Raw genomic sequence first — 23,080 nt, forward strand, 5'->3', positions numbered from 1 at the left:
AACCCGCCATTAGTCACCCTTCCACCCCACATGGCCAGACCCTCCCCACGAACTCAAATATCTCAGCCTGGAAGACAAGACCTAAAACAGCAGGGACCAGAGAGATTTGGAGGATCCATTCTTTCCTCCGGCTCAGGCTCGGCTTCTTGACTTCTGAGTCTTTGGCTGAGGAGACATACTCCTTCAGTGAAGACACTAATGACCAGCAGGGGGAGGGCCAGGAAAACTAGGTTGAGGAGAGATTGGCTGAGGGTTTGGAGGTGAGCCAGCCTGTAGATGCCAGCCATTGACAGCAAGGTAAGTAAGGACTCGTGAATTTCCTTGAAGGACAGAGTAAAGCTTCAGATTGTTGTGATGACTTTTTGTTGGTGTTAGCCTGGGGTTCCTTGAATGAAGCTCCTTGAAAGGACCCTCACCAAATCTAGCTTGTGGATTTGTTACATGCATGACCGCCGCAGTGGGTGGGAGAAGGGGCTTGTTTTGAGAAATCTGTAAAGATTCCAGGGAGAAAGAAGGTCAGGCAGAAGAGATAGTAGTGGTTAAGAAAAAGAAGGCCAGCCAAGTTTCTGACCTTTGGGAAGCTGTGCTGGGATTTAGAATTTACATTAAGAACTTATTTCACTGAGGCACCTGGGTGGCTCAGGTAAGCATCCCACTTCAGCTCAGGTCATGATCTCGCGGTTCATGAGTTCGAGCCCCATGTGGGGCTCTGTGCTGACAGCTCAGAGCCTGGAGCCTGCTTCTGATTCTGTCTGCCCCTCCCCCCGCTCACACTCTGTCTCTCTCTCTCAAAAATAAACATCAAAAAAAATTTACAGTAGACTTACTTAGCACCAAAATTTACATATCCTGCCATGCTTACATTTTTTTCTATTGTTCTATGTTGCATAACCTCCTGATGTTATAGGAACCTGATAACAGCACCTGCCTGGTGGTTTTATTGTTACAGAGAAAATGCCATTTGGGGTGCCTAAATTCATTCACAGAACTAGATTTTTGACTGTGACTATTATCATGAACTCTCAGAATTAAAAAATATGAGGTATGTATCTATATATCTATGTCTATATCTGTATCTATATCTATATCTAAATCTATACCTATATCTGTTCCTATATTTCTGTATCTACATATGAAGCATTACAGACATATTTGAAGTCCCCAACCAATATACTGGGTAGAAATGTTTTTAGTTGAGATTTGAATTTATTTGATTGCTCATGAAGTTAACCATTATTTATGTTTTTCATTTTCTTGGGTGTGATTTTCTTCTCACCTATAATTTGTCCACTAAAAATGGTGTGTCCTTTTACTAATTTATAAATCCTGGCTGCTAATCTTTTATCAGTTATATGCATTGCAAATTCCATTTCCCTGTCGGCGGCTTCTCCTCCCACTTTCTTTTTGGTGTCTTCTTTTTGTACTCGAGTTTTTCATTTTAATATAGTCAAACACCACATTTCCCCTTTATGGTTTGAGCTTTTGATGTCTTGCTCAAGAAATATTCCTGTACCCTGAAGTCATGAAAGCGCTTACATTTTTGTCTAAACATTTTATTGCTCAGCTATTGACATGGAGATTTGTAACCCACCTGGAATTCATTCTTGTGTAAAACATAGGCGGGAATCTAATTTTCTATTTTCTCCATATGGATAGATGGTTGCTCCCAGACCATGGCATATTCCTCTCCTCTGCCCCTGTTTCATATGCCTGCTTTGGCAGAAAATCAGGTTCCCACTTCTCACCCCCCAATTCTGTTGCCCTGGTCGATTTTCTAGTCTAGGATCACACTGTGGTTGTGAGAACATCACACTAAGTCTTGGTTTCCGGTCAGGTAAGACCATCTCCTTTTCCATTTGTTCTTCAACTTTGTCTTGGTTCTTCAGTTTGATTATTTATTGTTTATTGGTAACAAACTATCCCAAACCTTAGTGGCTTGAAACACTGACCAAAACAGAAAACAGACAAGTCGATGAACAAAACATTGACATACTGTGGGCATGCATAAAGAGCATAGTGGGGGGAAGAGAAGGGAGGGTCCAACTGGCAGTGGGTGGCAGGCCCTCCGAGGATGGTGCCTAAAGCCTGCTAGTGTCCCAAAGGTCAAAGAGCATCTCTCTCCTGTGGGGCCTGAGCCTTGGGTGGCAGAAGGGGTGGTCCCCTCCCTGAGGCACTGTGGGCAGGAGGGACCCAGGCCTTTTTATCTGGGGACACTGGTTAATCAAGAATCCCTCTCCTCAAACTCCCCAGCTACATCAGCCACAGCCCTACCATCCCCTCTTGGCTCCTGGAGTTCTATCAGAAAAGGTCATGCTTCCCATCCTCTCCTAGCACCGTTAGCATTCTTCAGCTCTTGCCATGATTGCTTGGTGTTACTATTTTGTCATACGTCTACCCACTGTGCATGTGCATGCATGCGTGCATGCGTACATGCAATGGGAACAGGGACCCAAAAGCACTGTGGCTAAAATTTCAGGTCTAGGATCCACCATTTATTAGCTATAAGACTTTGGGAAATTACTGAACTGTCTGCGTCTCAATTTCCCCATCTTTAAAATGAAGGGAAAGCACTTACCTTATGAGGTTGTTTAAGCCATTAAGGTATGTAGAGGAATGTGGCTATAAGAAACACTCCATAATTGTTGGCTTACTAGACTTAATCACTGCCCCTGAGCAGTGGCTGGAGGTCAGCAGGCCCCTATAAATACCATGTAATGCCTATAACTCCAGGGGTTCTAGTCTGAGTAAATCCTTTGGCTTTGGACAGTGGCGGGAGGAACCTGACCCCTGGGATGGCTCGTGGTGTTATAGCCAGGAAACCCGAGTCGAGAAGACCATGGTGAAGATGGGCTCCCCCAGTGGTTATGTAGACTAAAATATAGACCAAGAGGAACTGTCAGGAGCCTAGCACAACAGAGGACCAGAGGTCTAATGAGGCCGTAGGTCAGTGCTGATGGCCCTCTCAGAGCAAGGCCGGGTAGGGTGAGAGGTCAGGATACAGCAGGTGCCCAGCCTCTGGTAGTCAAATCTGGAGCACTGGATGGGCAGGGAAGAGACCTGAGGAGCCAAGGTGATGCTCAGAACATCCTGTTCTCCACCTCTTTCAACTTGGGGTTGTTCCCAGATGTCCCCAACAGCCACAGACTCGGGACAGAACCACATCCTCAACACTGAGAACCTGGGATGTCACAGGTGACAAGGAATTACTTTGAATTCCTCCCTGAAGAAGACCTCATCATCACACCCGAGCCTGCCAGACCTCAGACCACCCACCCTTTTCCTCTCCAACCCCTCTCCCTTCCTGGCCCTGAAGCAACCACACTCTCAGGTCCCATCCTGGAGGCAAAGCTGATGTCTCACTGTGACTGATGGCAAACAAGTTCTTGTCTGACAAAACCATTCACACTGACCAATAAGCGGTGCATCCCCTGTCCTCCAAGAGATTGGGACAGACACTGTATGACTCACTGGAATTTTGCAGAAGGGATCTGGCCTCCCACTGGCAGTTGGATTTGATGATCTTTAAATGTCACCCTTGAGAAGTAATGAATCTGCAATTCAAGAAATCTTTCCCATGACATGGTAGGACAGCACCCTCTGCCCCCATGGCCTAGAATTCCCACAATCCAGAGTCACTCCTTGGAGGTGCAGAATAAAAGAGGGCCCATGTCTCCATAAGAGCCCTGTGGAAGTGTACGTGGGCAAAGCAGGAGGTGGCCCTCAGCCTGCTCTGTTGGAGATGAAGCTAGCAAGGTAGTTGATGGTTTCCATGGAAGGGGAGGGAGCCCAGGTCAGTTCCCTACAGTGGCTGCAGGGGCCACTATAAGGAAGGAAGCTCTCATGCCTCCCACCCCTGCCCAGCAAGGCCAAGTGTTAGGAGGGACTCTTGAGTGGAGGACACTGCCCACATACTGGCAGGGTCATTTGTGAGAATCAAAATCAGGAGATCAGGAAGGAGCTCTGGTGGAGGAAAATAACTTTCCAGCCTGGCTTAGCAGCCCTGAGAGGTAGTTGGGGGTGGAGGGGGGGGGTTTCATGAGGAGAGTCACCAAAGAGGAACTTGCACAGTGTGTCAGGGTTTCACAGCCCCTGGTCAGGAAGGAAGTGAGGGTCACAGAGTGGGGCGAACATTGGGTCACTCAGAGGCACTGGGATCCAGACCCTATGTAATTGGACTTTGCTCTAATAGCCCTCCTCCTAGACCCTGGGGAGGGGAGCAGGCAGGTGTCTAGAAACCCCTTCTATGGGCCCCAGAGCCTGCCCAGCACAGCCTTTAGACCCAAAACTTCTCTCCTCTGGAGTGATAAGGACTTTCTTCTCCTCCCCCTTCCTCACCTCCTTTGTAGGAAGGGATGACCTTTTGCTGGTTTGGGACCATCTTTGTCCCACCAAAGTCCCCGTATCACTGGTAGGGCAACCCCACGCCTCACAGGTACTTGTTAAGTGCTCACTGCCCAGTGAAGTCTGCCTTCAGCTCCTGAGTTTCCCCCTCCAGGGCAGTCAAGTTGGAGGGCTGGGGTCTGCTTCCAGAGATGCTGGCATATTCCACAGTCAGAAGGGGGTCAGGCGTGGGCCTCAGGTTGGGGTGGGTGTTGACATAGATGGAGTCCTCAAGGTCAAAGTTGTTCAGGTGGGTAAGTGAAGCATAGCAAATGGCCCCAGAGTCCTCGTCAGAGCCCATCTGTTGATGGGAGCCCTGGGAATCAAAGAAGATAGATGTTCATTGTACAGATCATAGCTGGGAATGGTCAGTGGCCCCCAGGCTGCCCAGAGCTGGGTGGAGAACAGAGACAGGGATAAGGTATGGGACAGAGTATGGACCTTGCAGAGCCTCTGGGAATAGCTGAAGCCAGCAGAGTTGCCATCACTGACGATGTTTAAGAATAGGCTAAGGAAGGCTATGTTGGGTATGATCCATGGACCGGCATTGCCTGGCAGCTTGTTAAAATCTCAGGTTCCACCCAAGATCTATTAAATCGGTCTCTGGGGGAGGGGCCCAAGAAATTCTGTTTGAACACGTTTTCCAGGTGACTTTTATGCATACTCAAGTTTGAGTAGTGCTGAGCTAGAACAGCACTTGGTAGGGGTGCCATTTGTAGAGTTGATTCCAGCATTACAGAGGGTTGAACCAGATGGCTTTAGATCCTCCCAATCCTGCGATTCTGTGGTTTTAAGAGTCTCAGATCTTTAGACAAGACATGCCTACCCAAGGGCAACAGCTCGGCCCTCAGCTCCCGAAGAGAGAGCACTTAGGGAGCCATGCTTGTGCCGTGAGGCCCTCTTCCCCCTAGCCGACTGGACTGATGGAAACCACGCCATAGGCTGGCTCTGGACCCATGGGATGGACCCCCATTAATAGCTGTCTCCTGTGGGGGTGAAGGTCAAAAGCTGAAGCAGTCAACTTCTCTCTCTTGAAGAGGTTTGAATTGGGAAATATGGGGCAATGGGTACGTGCAGATGAGGCAACATGAGGAGTCACACGTGATTCCAGGCCCAGACTGAACAGAAACTACACGTAAACACAAGCTGGGGAGCTAAAAAAGACAGTAACACTGACAACAAAGATACCCAGGAAACCTGAGATCGCCTCTGCCCTGACGAGGAGTCTTTCCGGTGTTCAGTGGTCTTTTCCCTCTGGACTGAAATGTTGTCATAGACGTGGAGTTTGTCCTCACCTGTGAAGAAAAGAGTCCAGTTTGGGGCAGGGACCGCTCCCTAGGCTCCAGTCTCCTGAGAAGACAGAGGTGATGGAGGCCCCCTCTGGGCAGAGGGGACCCTGGCAGGGGAGGGGCTGGGGCCCCGGCCCGGAAATCCCACCCTGCCCAGGATGTTGCAGGGAGGTCACAGTAGGGTCGCAGGCCCGGGGCCAGTGCAGAGGAGTGTCCAGAGAGCAGAGGTTAGTGATAAGGAGCAAATCAAGCTGGTGGCCTGTGGCTCATTTGCATAAAACTGGTAAGCTTAATCAACTCAAGTCACTGAAAGTTCCAAACTGAAACATCAATTTAAGTATAATCTATTTGCTGGGGAAGTTATCTATAACGTCTTTCAAATTTTTGGGCCAGGAGCCACAATGAGAAACATTTTATCTTATTCCGGCACATACGAATACACACACTCACACACTCACACACTCACACTCCTACGCATACGTGCACCCCCCCACACACCCCTAAAAGTCCAATGAAAAAATATTTGTCCTTCCAGAGTGTACAAACCACTGTGACATTTTACCTTTTTATTTTGTTTTATGGAAATAGTATTGTGACCCACTAAATTGGCTTTGCACAGTTTGAAAAGTACGGATAGAAAATTTTACAATCCGGGGCACCTGGGTAGCTCAGTCGGTTAAGCGTCCAACTTCAGCTCAGGTCATGATCTCACAGTCCGTGAGTCCGCTCAAGTCTTAATCTCACGGTTTGTGGGACTGAGCCCTGTGTCAGGCTTCACACTGTCAGTGCAGATTCTGTCTCCCTCTGTCTCTCTGCCCCTTCCCCTGGTTGCACTTTCCCTCTCTCAACAGAAATAGAGCTTTTTTAAAAAATAAAAAAAGTAAATCCTTACCTATAAAAATATGGCAAATTATACGATCCCAAAATGATAGCAGAATGCCCAACTTTAGGCAAATTAGGCTTAGAGGAAGCTGACCTTGAGCCTCTGAACAGAGGGATCCTGGCCACCTTGTCTTGCGGGCCTCAATTTCCTTGGTGGTAGATAGAATGGGCACAATAAGCCCGGTCCTCACGGCTCGCGGGCATGAGGACATCATAGCCACGCCCTCAGTGGTCTGCTCTGAGCCAGCTCTGGGCTTTACCTTTCCCGGCACTTCCTCGGGCTTTCTTGAAGTACAGGATCATGAGGACCATGAGCACCAGCAGCAGCAGGACGGCCACCGTCGAGGTGGGAATGATGAGACGCCAATTGCTTTCGGAGCTTGGGAATAAGGAACAGCCAGCAGGGTGAGGAAAGTGGGAGCCAACCTTCTGCGGGGAAGCCATCCCTCTCCCCACACATTTGGTGGTCATGACAGCCCCTCCCGCTGAGCTGGCCAGGAGGCAGCCCCATGGTCAAGGACTCTGCCCCATAAGCCATGCACGTCTAGCCACGTCTGGGCTATGTTTCCTCCTCTGTGAAAGGGGAATGGTACCAATGCCTGCTGTCTTTGCTCCTTTTCCCTTTTCTGGCTGCTGTCCCCTGACTTGCCCCCGGGCCCCTGTTGCAGGGTCTGCACTCACCCTTCCAACCTGCTCCCCTAAACTATTCTTGGTCCCGGCTCTGTCACCTCAGTCTGCCTGTGAGAGGCGCTCAACTCTCAGAGAACACTGGTTTCCTGTGACCCACAGTTCTGCCACATGATAAACACATCTGGATAGGGCCTGTCTTAAGTCGAAGGCAGAACACAAAGACAGGCTTTGTCACACCACAGCAGGCTCCCCAGGGTGGCAAGCGTTGAAGCCCTAAGCCCCGGAGGCAGCCACTTTAGGGACACCTCTCAGCTCCATGACCAGCTCCACCTGGTTTCTGGACATACTGCCTTGAAGCAAGGAACCATGGTTGTGAGAGCCCTGGGTTCCCATCGCAGTGATGGTGGGTGGAGAGACGGCAGGGAGGATGGAGTCTGGAATAAGAGCGGCTATCAGGTCAGTCCCGGGGGGTCGGGGCCTAGAACCCATCAGGCAGGGGTAGAGAAGAAATCAGGCCACGGGTTGTAGTAACGACAGAGTGCCCCCTTCCCCCGGACGCCTGTGGCTGGAAGAGGAGAGAGGCCAAGGAAGAAGCTCTGGGCACATGCCTGGCGCTGGGCCAGACACAATCCCACTTAATCCTCACAGCAACTCCGTAAGACGGTGGTTCTGCCCCGAGGCAAACTTGGCAGTGTCCGGAGACATTTTGGTTTGGTTGCCACACCTGGGTGGTCTCAGGGAGGTTTGTGCTGTTGCTGTCCCATGGGCAGAGGCCAGGGACACTGCCGCCCGGGACACCCCTCGCAACAAATGTCAGCCTTGCCCAAGGTAAGCAACCCTGCTGTAAGGTGAGAATGTCCACTGGCCCCATTTTGCAGATGATAAAACTGAGGCTCCAAGAGGCCTGAAGCAAGTGACCTGAAGCATTCTGCCCCCCTGAGAGCCAGGCGTCTATGGGCATGTGGTAGCTGGAGGCATTTCACACAGTCGGCCATGCGGGGGGGGGAGGAAGTGGAGGACAGAGAGGACCGGGAGGCAGGTGACAGTACCTGTCGGTGACAGGGCTGGCGGCGGAGGTCCAGGCTGTGGTGCTCCTGGTGCTCGTGGTGGTGGGCGTGGTTGTAGCTGAAAGACACGACCACGAGAGGAGCACTCCCATGTGTTTGCTCCGCATTGCGGGCTCCCCACTTCTAGCCCGTGGCCCTGGGGAGGATGGGCCCACACAGGGCTCTGGGCCAAGTGGGGGTGTTACTCTGAGTGATGTGGATGTAGAAAGCTGTGGAAGCCCAGGAAGAAACTCTGGTGAAAGCAGAACCCATTTCTCTTGGGTTTTCCTCACAGTGAAGTGCCACCGTGCAAGTGGCTTTAGATTAGGACCACACTATCACTTGGCTATATTCCACAGTCTTTTCTGTGTTCTTTGAACATATCATGTACTCTCCACCCATAATGCTTCCCTCCCACCTGCCCCCACTTTTGTCTGGGGGTCCTGCTCCTTCAGTAAGGCCCAGGCGGTATCACCTCCTCTGGGGAGTCCTCCAGGAGAATCCATACCACTGCTTTCTCCACCAACCTGGTCTCTCCCTTCCACTGGGCCGCCACCCAACATGCTTCCATTATGCCGCCCACCACCCACCCTCCTAACCCTTTACCTATGTATCTGCCTTCCTGGCGTGGGAGGGCGCTGTGGGCTCCTCCAGCACAGGAGTGGGTCTCAAGGTTTCTGATTCCCCTTCTAGAGCACAGCCCCTGCCCTACATGGGGGAGGGCGGTGAGCCACGGCTTAGGCGGTGACTGGCCAAGCGGCTGACCTCCGGGTGCCCAGCTCACGGAATGGCTGAGCAGGCTTGGAAGGAGGGCAGGGGTCTGGGAAGATGCCATTCAGGCTCCGGCCATCACAGAGAAACTCAGTGGGGGGGGGGGGGGGGGAGGGGAGGGCGGGCAGGCTTTGCCACTCGGAGGTTGTTTTTTTTTTTTAATTTTTTTTAACGTTTATTCATTTTTGAGAGACAGAGAGAGACAGATCATGAGCGGGGAAGGGGCAGAGAGAGAGGGAGACACAGAATTGAAGCAGGCTCCAGGCTCCGAGCCGACAGCACAGAGCCCGACGTGGGGCTCGAACCCACAAGCCATGAGATCATGACCTGAGCCGAAGTCGGACACTCAGCCGACTGAGCCACCCAGGTGCCCCAACCACTCGGAGGTTTTCAAGAAATACACCTGGGGCCTCAGATGGGGAGCACCGCCAAGCTCCCCACCTGAGGCTTATGGTCTCTCGACTATAAGGGGCAGGGCCAGGGTGAGGACCCATGTCTTCTGAGCCCCCGGCCACTGCACCTCCCAACCTCACCCTCGAAGCCCCACGTCTGCCTCACTGACTGGCTGCCTCCTGCCTGTCCGCCATTTGTTAACCCAACTGGCTTCCTGGGACTCAAGCACAATCCTTTGAGAGAAGGTTAGGGGTTAGGGTCAGGGGTGGGGATGCCCAGGAGCGGCCCAGTCACCAGCCAGTCTCGTCAAGCCTGAGGGAGCCTTACAGTCATTAGAAATCAACAGACGAGTCTTGTCAGTAGCAACAAAACTGTTCAGAGACACATGTGATGGGAAAGGAAGAACCAAGTGAGCCAGCAGGTCTGAGTTCTGCTGGTTCTGCCTTTAATTCACGGTGACCTTGGGCAAAGGGCACTGGTTTTCGGCTGTGAGAGCCAAGAAGAAAATGCTTTTAGAGTCTTCTCTAGCTCTAACACCTGTGGTTTAGGAAGGCTGAGGACCACACGAAGAAGGGCAAGAACTCACCCCGAGATACCACCAGACGGAATTTTCCGAGAACAGAGATCTCTGAGGATTTGTAGAATCCACATGAATAAAATCCGGAGTCCTTCACCCTGAGCTCAGTCATGGTGACGATGAAGTAGCCTAAACTGGAATAATCCTGAATAGAGTTTCGAGGTTCCCCGGACACTCTCGGGAGCCTGGTGTTGGAGGCTAACACAATACAAGTATCTGCTGAAATGTCCCTGCACCAGACTCTCATCATGTTTGAACCTGTCCAGGGCGGGTACAGGCACTTCACGGAGACCGTCTCCCCTTCCAGTTTGTGCAGCAACAGTGACTTCTGTCCCCAGGAGCCTGAAAAGAAACTCGGGTCAGGGAGCAGTTCATCTGCCACTGCGGGGCCAGGAGATAGGTGCCTTCCTCCGCAGAAAGGGCCCCAGAGGCAGCCTCAGGCCACAGCCCCACCCCGCCCCTGTCCCCTTCTGGCCTGCCTCACCCGGCCACCTCCCCCTCCTCTTGCCCTGTTCCCTCCCTTGGTCCTCATCACCTGATGATGCCAGGAGCATCAGAAGGACAGAGAGCAGCAGGTGTGTGCCCCCCCCGGCCATGAGCCCTCTTCTTGAGCCGGGGTGGGAGAGGGAAGTCCCGAGGACAGGGAGCTTCTGGCTGGGGGACAGGGGTGGGGATTCAGCACAGCCACCCTCGCTGGTCCGGGGGAAGAAGCGTGCTCCGACGGGGCAGTAGGAGGCCTGGGAGGAGGGGACCTTCCCGCTGCAGGTGCTATACGTGAGCCCCGAAAGGCGACAACCCCGAGACTGGACTGAGGCTCCAGGGGACTCTGCGGCTACTGCTGTGGCTCTCTCGTGCTCAGCCTCTTCCTCCTTGTCACACTGGGGTTGGGATGTAGAAAGCTGTGGAAGCCCAGGAAGAAACTTTGGTGAAAGCAGAACCTATTTCTCCTTTCTTTCTCCCCTCTAGCTGACCACTTCCTCCCAGCCCTCAGCTACCTCCTCCCCACCCGGTAAAGCAGTGGCTGACGGGGAGTGACCCAGTTAGGGGACCTTTGGAGGTGCCCAGTGGTCTGAGCCTTATTGTCCAGGCCTGCCTGGGAGCTGGAGGGTTGTGTGGGGACTGGAGGGGCAGAGGAGAAGAGAGAGGGAGAGTCATTTTCCAGGAAGAGGTGCAGGGAATCAGGGAATATTCTGGCAAGGGTGGGAAAGAATGAAGCGGGGGAGCATAACTGGCGGGGGGGGGGGAAGAGGATCGGGGAGGCTGGAGGGGAGTCTCCCCACCCCAGTCACCCCATGTCCCCAGCTCCCAGCCTGCCATAATCACTCCCCAAGCATTTGTCCAAAGACCACAGTAATCAAGCACGTTTTTAAGAATAATTGTCATTAGAAGAGCCACGGAAAAACAATCACCACAGGCTGTGTATAGTTAATAAACAATGAAGAAAGGAGGACACCTTGTAAAAATGCAGTGTGGCAGGTCGGGTTTGTGGGGGCACAGATTCTGAGGTGGAGGTTAGCACGGGAGGCCTAACATGCCCGGGGACCAAGCCGGGAAGAGAAGGACAGGTCAACAGGAAGCTCAGGCCTGCAGAGATCTGAAGACAGGATGCTCTCCAGGGTGGCAAGGAGATGCCGGGGCTTTGGAGCCTGCGACAGCCGGTCAGGGGTGACGGGCCACCCTGGGAGGGGGACTGCCCTTGGTGAGGCCTCTCTCTGCAGCTGAGGCAGCCCCCTGGGGGGAGGGGCGGGCAGAGGAGGCCTTCCGCTCTCCCTATTCCCAGCCCTGGGGTAACAAGTCCATCAGCCTGAAGGAGGACGATACACCGACTCAGTTTGATGCAGACTGAGAAACCTTTTGCAGCCACCTGGGAGGACCGTGAACTTGAGGCTTGCTTGCTGGACTTCCAGTGGGAGCGCGTGTGTCCCACGGTGACAGATGTGTCTTCTATGTTCCGCAGAGCAGACATCCCCCCAAGCTGGGTTTTCTTTACGTGTCCCGGCCCTGGGTCACGACAGGAAGCCCTCCACGGGCGTGTCCTGTCATCACAGTCGATTGCTCAGGAAGCTTTGTTGCCTTAGCCACTAACAGCAGCAGCAGCAGCCTGTGTGATACCCACCCCCCCCCCATGCACCCCCTGCCCAGGATCTCCTGAGGATCTGGATCCTCCTGCAGCTCCAGGGGAAAAAGGGTAAGGACAAGGAGAAAAATGAAAGGCTGGGGTTTTCAGGAAAATGTCTCAGAGCACTGGAGGTCCAAAGAGGCCACCCAGGCCCCAGCGGGGCTGGAGACCCCGGGGCGGGGGCTCTGTATTCCTTTCCCAGTACCCTGTATCCTTCCTGGGGAGTTCACGTGGGAGCAGGCTCCAAGGGTGGGCACCTGGTACAGCCTCACCCAATTCCGGGAGCCCCTCATCCTCGGCAAACAGGGATGGGGGGGGGGTCCCCAACAGCTACCCTGACATCAGGGCACAGCCGAAGGCCTCTGCCTAGGTCCAGCACCCACCGCCTGAGGCCTGCCCGTGTGTCCCTCTGCCCTCCCTAGCCCCTTTCAATTTAGGGCACAACAGAGAAATAGGGCCCAGAGGGCTTTAGTGTAGACAAAGCATACGCTAGAGCTGGAGAAGAGCTTGGGGACAAGCAATCAGGAGGCATTTACTCGGTGGTAAGAGGTTCCTGTCACTCTACTTGATCCTTGAAAGCAGTCTTGGGAGGTAGAGTTAGTGTCCTCTTTCACAACAGAGGACAATGAGGTCCGATAGGGTTAGTTACTTGCACAGGGTCACACAGTGACAGGGGGCATCCCTCAGTCCCCGTCCTGAGCCCTCTGCTGCTCTCCCACAGGCGGGGCTGTAACTGTGCTGTTGCAGGATCTTGAATGGAGTGGGCGTCTGGGGGAGCTGTGTTCCCCAGGGAAATGAACCCCCTCCTAGTTGCACACCAAGGTCGTGGGCACACCCTGATAGAGAGGACCGAGATCACTCTGGGTGCGCGCGTGTGTGTATGTCCTGACACGGGGCTTGTGGGTTCCTCAATCTGAGTCCCTCCTCTAGTGCCCCCTTCTGGACGCAGGAAAGAGATGCCTCTTCCCTGCAGTCCTCCAGGATTACCTTCTGTCCCTTCCTGTCTCCCCACCTCCATTCTGGAGTGGCCCCCCAGCCACCCATCAAGGCCCTGGCCGTGTCACTCTCCTGACAATGACATCTGCTGTCCCTCCTGGGACGGCCCTGCTCCAGGGGGAGAGTGGAAATGCCACATTGATCCCTAGGTGCTTATTCCAGTTGCTCCAGACTAGTAGGGCCCCTGGTCCAGGGGAGGAATCCAGCCCATACTCTCCAGCCTTCACGGCAGGCGAGGCCAAGTCTGAGCGGAGGCCAGTGAAGCAGAGGCCAGACTCCCTGCCCTCCTCCAGCCCCAGGCGTTCCTCCAGGCTGTGCTCAGCTCCAGGCTGTCCTTGCTGGGTCCCACGTGGCTCCTCTCTTCCCAGGGGACAATGAGTCCTTGGGGGCGGGTGGGCGATCCACCCTTTTCTGAGCCGTGGCCTCCCCTGCAGTGGACTTTGGAGGGCCCTCCGCCTTCTGTGAGAGCTCAGGCCTGCAGCTGGGAACCGAGGGGAAGAGCCCTGAGTACAGCCCCCGTCTGGGGACAGGCTGGTCCTGCAGCCAAGGGGCTCTGGGCGGCCTGGTCACAACTGTCCCTAGAGGGCCTGCCAATGGGTGACAGGCCGCAGTGGGTTGGTGGCCTCTGCTGGCTGGCTCCCAGGACTTCAGGGACAGGCACTGCAGTCAAGGCAGGGCACATCCAGAGGCCCATCAGAGGGCGCGGGGCCCCAAGGGTGGGGGGCTTAGGCCGCTCTGGGGTCCCCTGCTGCCAAACCCCTGTGGATCTCCAACTCTTGGTCACTGTTCCTTCTTCTCCTCCAGGGCGGGGCCCCTGAGACACCAGCTGCCTCTGAGACTCTCTCCTCCCCAAGCACGTGGGGAAGCTTGAGGGGAGCAGAAGGCGGCTGAGGGCACAGGGTTCGGGATGGGGAGAGAGCAGCGGCCCACCCGTCTGCTCCCCTCTGCTGCATACAAGGGGCTCCTGAGCTCTCTACAAGGCTTCTCTGCCACCCAGCGGGAGCCTGGGACTCAGGATCCCCTCGGTGGCTTGCCCTGCGGTTTTCGGCCTGGTGCCCTCCATTCTGAGCGTTCTCAGGTTCTTGGCAGCCCAAGGGGTCTGAGCGGGCCAAGAGCAGCCTCTGGTTCTGCGGGGGGGTGTGGGGGGGCCTGAGTCCAGCATCGGTCTGGCTCCAGTTCACACAGGTCCCCATCTTAATCCTCCCCTGGCCTCCTAGGGCCCCTCCAGGAACAGCTTTCCTACTCCATAGTTAAGTGGCCTCGGACCAAGCAGGCTTCCACGGAGGCTCCGGGCTTCCAAGTGGGTCCCTCCAGGCTCTAGCAGGATTGTCGCACACCCTGTAGCCTGGGAGGACAAGGACAGAGATGAAGGGCAGGGCTCCGGTGCTCCCCTCCCCCCACCCTCCTGGGCCAGTCCATCCCTCCTTCTGGCTCTGCCCTCCACTTTCTGCTGGGTGGGCCCCAGGAGGGTCATGCGGCACCCTTCCTGTTCACCCACCCTCCTCCCTCCCCTGGGTGCCAAGCAGTCCTTCTGGCCGACAAAGGTGAGGACACACCGCCTGGGAATGGAGTGCAGGTGGGCGCTTTGGAAAGCGTGTCAAGCCCCAGTGCTCTGCCCTCAGGAGGCTGGGAGGGTGGGCTGTACTCACTCCCCATGTGTCTCTTCTTCCAGAACCCATAGACCACGATCAACATCACAGGCACTGGGAGGAAGGTCAGCACCCCCAGGAGCACAATGGGATATGAATCCTGGTGCCTGAGGGGACAGGACAGAGCGGGGAGGAGGTGAGCACCCGGCTCCCTCCTCCCAGACCCATGTCTTCCTGCGTGCGGCAGGAGAGGAGACAGACCTGGAGAAATCCTCACAGGCGTTGGCCGGGGTGATGGCCTCTCTTCCTTGGGAACCCAGCTGTGGCAGGAGGAAGTGAGGAGCTTGAGGGTCAGGGGAAGAGTCCCAGGTGGAGGGGAGCATCTCCTCCGCTGTTTCCTCAAACCCACTCACTGCTGAGGACGAGGACTCTTAAGGGACCCCCATTTGTGACAGAGGAGACTGAGAGTCTTGCTGTCCTCACAGTGGGAGCCTCTCGTGGTGGCCCTTCCTTCTGCTGTCCTCTGCAGCTGATGCGGGAGGGGCACAGCCTGTAACCCCTTGCCTGTAGCACTCCGTGTGCACCAGCCCTCGGCACCTCCATTCAAATATTTTTTGGCCTGAGGACTTTCTCTTGTTACTGGAGCCCTCTCTCCCACCCAGGACAGGCAGCCCTCTACCAATGGCCAGTGGGAGTAGGTGTATTAATACCACAGCTCTCTTGCCCTTCAGGAGGGCGTCTGACGCAGGGCCCCAGAGCCCACCCCATGGGCTGAGCTCCGCTGCCCACAGTGGTGGTGGCTTGATTAGGTTCTCTACGGGCTCCCTGTCTCATTTCCCTGCGCTCTTTCCAGCATTCCTGGTCCCAGAGGTGGCTTCCGGGGGAACCCAATTTAAAGCATCCCCCATTTCCCACTTCCTACTCCCGAGGCCCATCCTTGTCCTGCCCCTACCTTCTCCTCTTCATCCACAGACTCTTAGGCTGACCCCTCCTCAGCCCTCACTTCCCACTGCCAGCCCGTATGGATGGCACCACTCCTTCCCAGCTTCTGGCGTCCTACCCACCCGCCATTCAGCAGCAGGCCAGACGGGCCTCCTGAAAGGGAAGGTCGGCTCTAAGTGGAGGCCCCAAGAACGGCCGCCATATCCGGTCAAACGTCATTCAGCCCCACGACCCCAGGGTACCTGTCAGGGGATAATTTGTTGATGAGAGACCCACTGGTACGGCACGTTCCCGTGGTGGGTGATCTGGCACGCGGGGGCCCAGCCCTGGTAGACACAGACACTGGGCCGGCAGAGGAGGCTCCGGCATCGCTGGGGGGCACAGTCACGGTCTGGGACCCCATGGTCCTCCCGGGCCCCATGGTAGAGGAGCCAGCGCTGGTGAAGCTGTAGCCTGTCATGGAGGTCAGTCTGATGGACCCTGAGGCAGCGGAGGGCACGAGTCTGGTCATGGTGAAGAGACCAGGTGTGAGCACTGTCACACTGGTGGTGAAAGGGGCATCGGGGCCTGAGGTGGGGGCTGGGCCCTCGGTGACGACAATTCCACTCTGGAGGATACTGGCCAGCTGTGGAAGAGGAGTGCTTCTCTTGATGGCGGAGGCTAAGGGGCCAGAGAGGGAGGAACGTTAGATCAGGAGGGGGTCTCGCTGATGGGAGCGGATCCCCGTCTCCCCTCCTGGGTCTTGTACCCAGGGCTCTGCTCTTCTGAGTGACCAGCTGTTGGTCAGGGAGAAGGAAGAGACTTTCTGTTTCTTTAGCCTGCCCTGTCGGGCCACCTGGGCCCAGAGGACACTCTCCTCCCCGCCCCCATCTCTCCAGTCACTTCCAACCCTCCTCATTCCTGTGGGCCAAAGAGACTTCTTCACTATGATGTTGAACAGGGACTTTTCCAGGTGCTCCATAGTTGGCAAGTAGGGCCCAGGGACTGAAGACAGGGAAGCAACTGGGCATCAGTTGGGCGTCAGATTCTTGATTTCGGCTCAGGTCATGATCTCAAAGATTCGTGAGTTCAAGCCCCCTGTTGGGCTCTGCGCTGGCAAAGTGGAACCTACTTGGAATTCTCTCTCCCTCTCTCTCTCTCTCTGCCCCTCCCCCACTGGCACAGTCTCTGTCTCTCTCAAAATAAGCAAACAAACTTAAAAAACAAAACACAGGGAAGCACTAAAGGCCCAAATTCCACAGAACACCTCAAGCAGCAGAGTCAGATGCCCTTCTCAGGGGCTTACGAAGAGACACCTGCTACCCTCACCCATCACCTCAGCCTTTTACATCCCATTTTCGAGAAGGTTGGCGTTTGGGTGGTGGAAGAGGAAGGGGGTTGCAGGAGGCTCCAGGTCCCATCTGGGGCAATGTGGAAACTATATCTGCAGAGAACAAGGGAACTGGAGAGAAACATTGGGGAGAGAGAGGGCTGCCATGGGCTGCCACATGACATGACTGTGCATCACACGGACACATTTCAAAGGGCCAAATGGCCACCATGGAAGGTGCCCATCTTTCTGGGCAAGGGACCCCCGAACAAGCAACATTGGTGAGAGTGGGGATAGGGGAAGAGGCTGACCTGGAGCCAGATCTCCACCATCACCCTACACAGCAGTGGAGACACCCCCAAAGACCCTCCAGAGAACTCACGCGTAGGTGCCTTGGGAGGGCCAGCATCTGGACACCCACCTCACAGAGGATCCCAAAGGGCTGGGTACAAAAGAGTGACATCCGACACGGACAGAGAACTCCTACAGTGGGCAGTGAAGACACACTACCACTCCCCTGCCTCCGCCCCTGCCTCGGTGCACCAGGGGGTTGGCAGGGGATGGCAGGGAGAGCAGACTGCCAAGAACCCCACCTTCCCTACCTGCCGAGACGAAGGAGAGGGAGTTAGGCAGCAGGCTACCCCCTTCCCCACTCCAGGTGGCTTGGTCTTCAGGAAGGAGTGGAGGGGCATATATTGCTAGAAGATTAGAGTTTTGAAACGGGCTGTGGATTTTTCTGTTTTCCTGATAACCGAAAAGGTCTGCAAAGTCGGAATCTCCCCAAACGGCCTTTAAGAGGTGGAATGTGAGATCTGACAAGGGGGGGGGGGGTGCGCAAAGAGAAAAGCGAAACCATTCCGTGTTTATATCCCTGCAAAGGCAGAACTGGAGAGGGGGGATCGAGATTTGGCTCCACATCTCAGAGACAGTAGTTGCCCCGGCTCAGTCCCACAGAAAAGGGAGATACAGAGGGATCAGGAGAATGCGGAAGGGCGGATAACAAATTTCATCATCACTGGCTGCTTTTTTTTTCAGATTTTCTTGCTGGTTCCTCGCCGTTTCCTATCGTATAAATTTGGTGGGGGGGACCTCGGGGCTTGGCCCTAACTCTCCTTTTCGACACTCAAGGGAGAGCTTTTACATTCCCTTGATTTTTTTTTTAATTTTTTTTTAACGTTTATTCATTTTTGAGAGACAGAGAGAGACAGGGCATGAGTGGGGAAGGGGCAGAGAGAGAGGGAGACACAGAATCCGAAGCAGGCTCCAGGCTCCAAGCTGTCAGCACAGAGCCCGCTGTCAGCACAGAGCCCGACGTGGGGCTCGAACTCACGAACTGCAAAATCATGACCTGAGCCGAAGTTGGACGCTCAACCGACTGAGCCACCCGGGGGGGCCCTACATTCCCTTGATTTTTTTTACAGCTTCATTGTGACACCAGTCACATCCCACATACTGCGCCCATTTACAGCACCAAATTCAATGGTCTTTAGTATATTCAGAGTCCCGCAACCACCACCACAGCCAGTGTTAGAATATTTGCATCATCTCCTCACCCTTTAGCTGTGACTCCTCTACCGCCTCCTTTTGTCCCCCCCCCCCCCGCCCTAAACAACCATCAATCTGCTTTCTGTCTGTATAGATTTCTCGAATCCCCTAGACTTTAAACTGTCTTCACGGAGATACTTCCGAGTATATCCCCAGCTCTGACCTCTCACCTGAGCTCCAGGCTGCACATCTGCTGCCCACTTGGGGCTCCAGGAGGCACCTCAAACTTAACAGGACAAAATACAGCTCTTGGTATTTCTCCTCCAAACCAGCTCCTCTCCAGATTCGCCCTACTCAAAAAATGGTACCGTCATGCACCTCGCTGATGGAACAGAAAGCCTTAGGGTCACTCCTGATTCGTCCCTTTCGCTCACCTCCCACATGAGCAGATCCTGTCTTGCCTCCGGAGTGTACAGGGCGGGGGGCAGGAGGTCTGAACATCATAGATTTGAGCCCCTCCACTTCTCCCCGCCTCCAGGGCCCACGTCCTACTCTAAGACACTGTCATTCTCAGCCAGAACACCCAACAGGGGTCTCTGTGCCCATCTCTTACCCTCTTCCACAATCCATCCTCCACAAAACAGCCATTAGGCTCTTAAAGACAAGCCACAACACACCCCTCTAAATTCTCCAATAGCTTCCTATTCTACTTGGAATAAAACTCAAACTCCACATCAGAGACTTTAGAGCTGCTGTTTGACTCTCCAGCCTCATCTCCTGCCACTATGCCCCACACTCAATATGGACCAGCCACACAGGCCTGCCTTATACAGGCCCAGCTCCTTGTCACCTCAGGGCCTTTGCACATGCACCTAGAATACCCTCTGAAGGACCCATATTTCAACAGGGCTAAAAAGCTCTCATCACGCTGGGCTCTGCTTGATGTCATCTGCTCAGGAGAGTCCTCTCTGGTCTCCAGCACCTCAATGGCTCCCTCCACCACTGAATTACTGAATAAAACATGGACCTGCTTCATTTTCTTAAGAATGTTTATGGTTACCTACAATTATTTGTCTGATGATGTGCGACTGCCTGTCATCTCTCCTAGGGCAGGGCTGTGTCTGCTTTTGCTCACCCCTCTATCCTCAGAGCCTAGAACAGTCCCTGGCACATAGCTAGGGACGCAGTGAATATATATTTAACAGAAGATGGAATAAAAACAAAGCACACAGCGCCCTAAGTATGAATCCTGTCTCTGCCACCTGCTAGCTCTGTGACCTTGGACAAGGTGAGATCCACAGAGGGCTTTTTAGATCTCATTTTCTTCATCGGTAAAATGGGGACAATAACGCCCATGAAGATGTCAGTAAAAATTGCGAAAACCCTGCGGCACCCCAGGCCCACGGATGGATTATTATTCTTACTATATCTGCTGCGAATGGAGACTGGGGCAGGGAGGACACCCTCTACCCTCCCGTGCCCTGGCGGGCCGGCTCACCTGGAGACACCTCCAGAAGGAAGCCCGTCAGAGGGTACAGGGTCCCCGAGCTGTTGCGCATGCACCAGTACCGGCCCGAGTCCTGGCGCCTGAGGGCCGCCATGGTGATCTTGACTACCTTGGCCTTCGCGTCATCCTGCAGCAGGTAGCGTGGCCCCTGCGTCCAGACCCTGGTGAATCCAGGCTCGCACTTCTTCCTCCTGATTTTGCACCATACCTTGCCCTCCACGTGGCTTTTGCGGCTCTTGTAGGAGCACTGCACAGACAGAGTCTCCCCTTCAAGGTGCTGCACTTTAGTGTACACGTTCTCGGCAGGGACACCTGGGGAGACACTACTGGTGAGCGAGGTCTGGCCAGAGGCGGGGAAGGAGGCCTCTTGAAGGTCGAGGTGAAGGGAGAGGAGGTGGATATTGCCTGGAACTCACAGTTGTGGGGAGAGACAGAGTCCTACGCTGAAAGAGCTCCCCCAGTCAGATAGGGGAGATGCACGGGTATGGCCAACAGCTAGCTCCCAGTCTGAGAGGGGAGACACAAGCCACTCCCTCACGGAGCTTCCAGTCAATTGGAGTAGACATTATCCCTGCCCTCTGGGAGTTCCCAAACTGAGGAGGAAGACAATAGTCGTGGGCCCCTGGGGAGTCCTAGAACGGTGCAAAAGATATAGGACTAGCCCTCAGGGAAGTCCCAGTCTGATGGTGGAGACACAGGCAAAGCCCTCAGGGAGCCCCAGACTAATGGAATAAACTCAGCCCTTACACTCAGGGAGCTCCAACTGACACAGCCCCTTTCTTCATGGTATTTTCTAGCCCAATGGGAAGGTAACAACCCCATGTGCAGGGTCTTGTGGGAAAGACCCACGTCTTTGAGACAGAGGCACTGACACAGGTGCACAGCGAGACAGGTGCACAGACGCAAACAGAAGTCACTAAGTTATAAAATTCCAGAACACAAGCAACTCAGGTAGATAAGAAAGTCCTGCATTTGAAAAAATTCAGAGTAAAAATGATTCACCAAGAAGTTCGTTTTAGTTATCTTCTAAATAGCAAGTTGTCTTAGTTCCTTTCACATGGTATTTCATTTTAAAACGTTCTAGTTGCATAAAATCCATAGATTACAAATGCCCAAATGTGCATCTCAATTCTCAGTGGGGTGCAAACCAAAGAATTCACTGTTCGTCTACAGCATGTTACAGTCTCGGCCTAGAAACAAGATGTGGTCCGTGCATTTCACAATCCACAGCCTGGCAGGAAGAGAGTGGAACTAGAAGTGGGGGGTGGGCAATCAGGGGACAGGGAGAGAGAGAAAGCTGTGTTGCGCTCCCTCCACCCCTCTGCCCAAGGTAAGCTCAGTACTTCTTTCACACCCCCAGAGCCTTTTGCACACATACACACGTTTCTCCCCAGCAGGACAGAGTAGAGAGCACACATTTTAGAGTCTAAAAATATATGGGTGGGCGCTTGGGCGGCTCAGTAGGTTAAGCGTCCGACTCTAGATTTCGGCTCAGGTCATGATCTCAGGGTTCGTGGAATCGAACCCCTTGTGGGGCTCTGTGCTGACAGCGCGGAGCCTGCTTGGGATCCTCTCTCTCCCTCTCTCTCTGCCCTTTCCCTCCCTCTCTCTCTCTTAAAATAAAATAATAATAATAAAATATAAGAATAAAAAAAATATGGGTTAAAACCCTGGTTCTACCATTGATAGTGCCTGGAACGTAGCCAGTGCACCACGTGCTTCTGTTTCTAAAATGCAGGTCGCTCCAGACTTCTCCAGTAGAGCCCAGAGCTGTGATAGCCAAGGACCCAGCACAGGATTTGAGACATCTGCCTGTTTCCAACCCAGCTACAGGAGAGCTGAGGCTCAGGGTAAGGTAACACCCTCTCTAAGCATCACTTTGCCCTGCACAAAGTAAAAGGAATGACCAAACTAAATTATTTGGGGAGAGGGAGGTTTGGGGGACCCCAAGATTGCTCCAAAAGGAGCAGAAGGAGGAGGCTCCCTAGGGGAGGTGCATGGGTGGGGTGCCCTTGGAAAGGGTCTCCAGGGTGCTGGAGCCCATTTGAGCCCACCTTCCACCCCTCCCACAGGCAGTCACCAGAACTGAACAGGAAATGGTAACTTGGTTGCCATGGCAATAAGGGAGGCAGGAATGGGTGAGGCCCCCTCAAGGAGCATTTTGTGGGGTGGGCGAGGCCTTCAGAAATCGCTTCCGCTCAGGACAGGGGGATGGGGACAGGGGGTAGTGGCACAAACAACTGAGGGAGTTAAAGCACACACACGTGGTGCAATGATTCTTGTAAGAACCAAACAGCCCTTTCCCAACAGGGGAGGGAGGCTTTCTGTGTGAGGAAACTGAGTGTCCACGGTCAGAGGTCCTGAGCAGGCCTGGCAGATGAAGGGGCCCAACCAGAGAGGGTCTGGAGCTTTATCTTAGTTTGTGAGGCCTGTGGTAGCTTTGCCTGGGGCCAAATACAGGGATGCAACCTTCTCACTGTTCTCTGGTCAGGAGCCTCTAGGCCAGCCCCATCCTTCTCCTCCTCCAACCCCACAAAGCATGAAAGCGGGTAGGGTCTAGGAAAAGGCCACTCTCTCCTCGCCCCCCCCCCCCCCCCCCCCACCCCCAAGCCAGCTCTCCTGCCCTCTGGTCCTCTCACCTGAGACAGGGCCCTGGAGCCACAGTAGCAGCAGCAGCAGCAGCAGCAGGAATGCGGGAGCCATGGCTCCATCCAGTTGGGGACAGTCACAGGCCAATAGGGGGCCAGGGACACCCCCCGCTCCAGGGTTAGGGCCCCAGGCCGCTGCAGGACGTGCCACTTAGGTCTGCCAGGGAAGGACCTGGCGTTCTGAAAGCGCAGTTGCCCATTTAGGGAAGTGAGGAAGTTGTAGGACCCACTGTGATCCGCAGACCGTGGGGCCCCGCAGAGTCTACTGAGGGCGAGGGCGGCGCTGGTTGCTGTTTACGCCCTATTCTCCGAAACTTCGGGCAGGTGTGGCTGCTCCACCCAGTCTGGGCCCACCCCACCCCCCCAGCCCGGGGAAGGCTCTCGGGGTCAGAAGACTCCCCACCGTCTTCAACCCCCTCCCGGAAACTGGCTGACGGGGGTGCCCCCTAGTCTGAAGCAGGGGATCCATCGAGGGGGCTGGGGTGAGTTTTCTGGACCCTGAGCTACAGACTCCCTG

The 23,080-nt window shown here is 54.5% G+C and overlaps 2 protein-coding genes across 7 annotated transcripts in view; both read right to left on the minus strand.

The window, feature by feature from the left end:
- Positions 1–1,537: 1,537 nt before the first annotated feature.
- LOC115513921 (CMRF35-like molecule 7) lies at positions 1,538–12,231 on the minus strand. 3 transcript variants are annotated; one of them, XM_030315468.1, is made up of 7 exons: positions 11,833–12,231; positions 10,504–10,867; positions 9,978–10,310; positions 8,231–8,306; positions 6,812–6,930; positions 5,578–5,675; positions 1,538–4,696 (listed from the first exon to the last, which is right to left on the minus strand). In XM_030315468.1, exons 1-7 carry the CDS (start codon positions 11,932–11,934, stop codon positions 4,448–4,450), a joined length of 1,341 nt encoding a protein of 446 aa, XP_030171328.1. In that variant the 5' UTR covers positions 11,935–12,231; the 3' UTR covers positions 1,538–4,447. The 3 variants fall into 3 exon arrangements, with proteins under 3 accessions (XP_030171328.1, XP_030171327.1, XP_030171329.1); XM_030315467.1 differs by having other exon boundaries at positions 5,569–5,675; XM_030315469.1 differs by lacking the exon at positions 11,833–12,231 and having other exon boundaries at positions 5,569–5,675; positions 10,504–10,906.
- A 308-nt stretch (positions 12,232–12,539) lies between these two features.
- The window catches only part of LOC115513920 (trem-like transcript 2 protein), a 45,828-nt gene continuing 35,287 nt past the window's right edge, over positions 12,540–23,080 (minus strand). Inside the window, exons 5-9 of one of the 4 annotated variants that reach the window (XM_030315461.1) lie at positions 19,907–20,227; positions 18,639–18,758; positions 15,857–16,274; positions 14,733–14,839; positions 13,719–14,428 (exon numbers count right to left, since the gene is read on the minus strand). In XM_030315461.1, coding sequence (XP_030171321.1) covers positions 14,334–14,428; positions 14,733–14,839; positions 15,857–16,274; positions 18,639–18,758; positions 19,907–20,227 — 1,061 coding nt within the window. In that variant the 3' untranslated portion in view covers positions 13,719–14,333. Of the gene's footprint in view, positions 13,604–13,718; positions 14,429–14,732; positions 14,840–15,856; positions 16,275–18,638; positions 18,759–19,906; positions 20,228–22,554; positions 22,895–23,080 lie in introns of those variants that run through there. The other 3 variants (XM_030315465.2, XM_030315462.1, XM_030315464.1) reach the window with 3 other exon arrangements.

Source organism: Lynx canadensis, chromosome B2, assembly GCF_007474595.2.
Source record: "Lynx canadensis isolate LIC74 chromosome B2, mLynCan4.pri.v2, whole genome shotgun sequence".
In the NCBI taxonomy this organism is placed as follows: Eukaryota; Metazoa; Chordata; class Mammalia; order Carnivora; family Felidae; genus Lynx; species Lynx canadensis.

Bases quoted from the DNA above. Each gene is read 5' to 3' on its own strand.
- LOC115513921 (XM_030315467.1), bottom strand. From the start codon at position 11,934: ATGTCTGCTCTGCGGAACATAGAAGACACATCTGTCACCGTGGGACAC. The intron at 8,307-9,977 runs GTGAGTTCTTGC...CGTGTCTTTCAG, and splicing joins CCGTCTGGTGGTATCTCGGG to CTACAACCACGCCCACCACC. The intron at 4,697-5,568 runs GTATCTTTGTTG...TTTGATTCCCAG, and splicing joins GGCGATCTCAGGTTTCCTGG to GGCTCCCATCAACAGATGGG.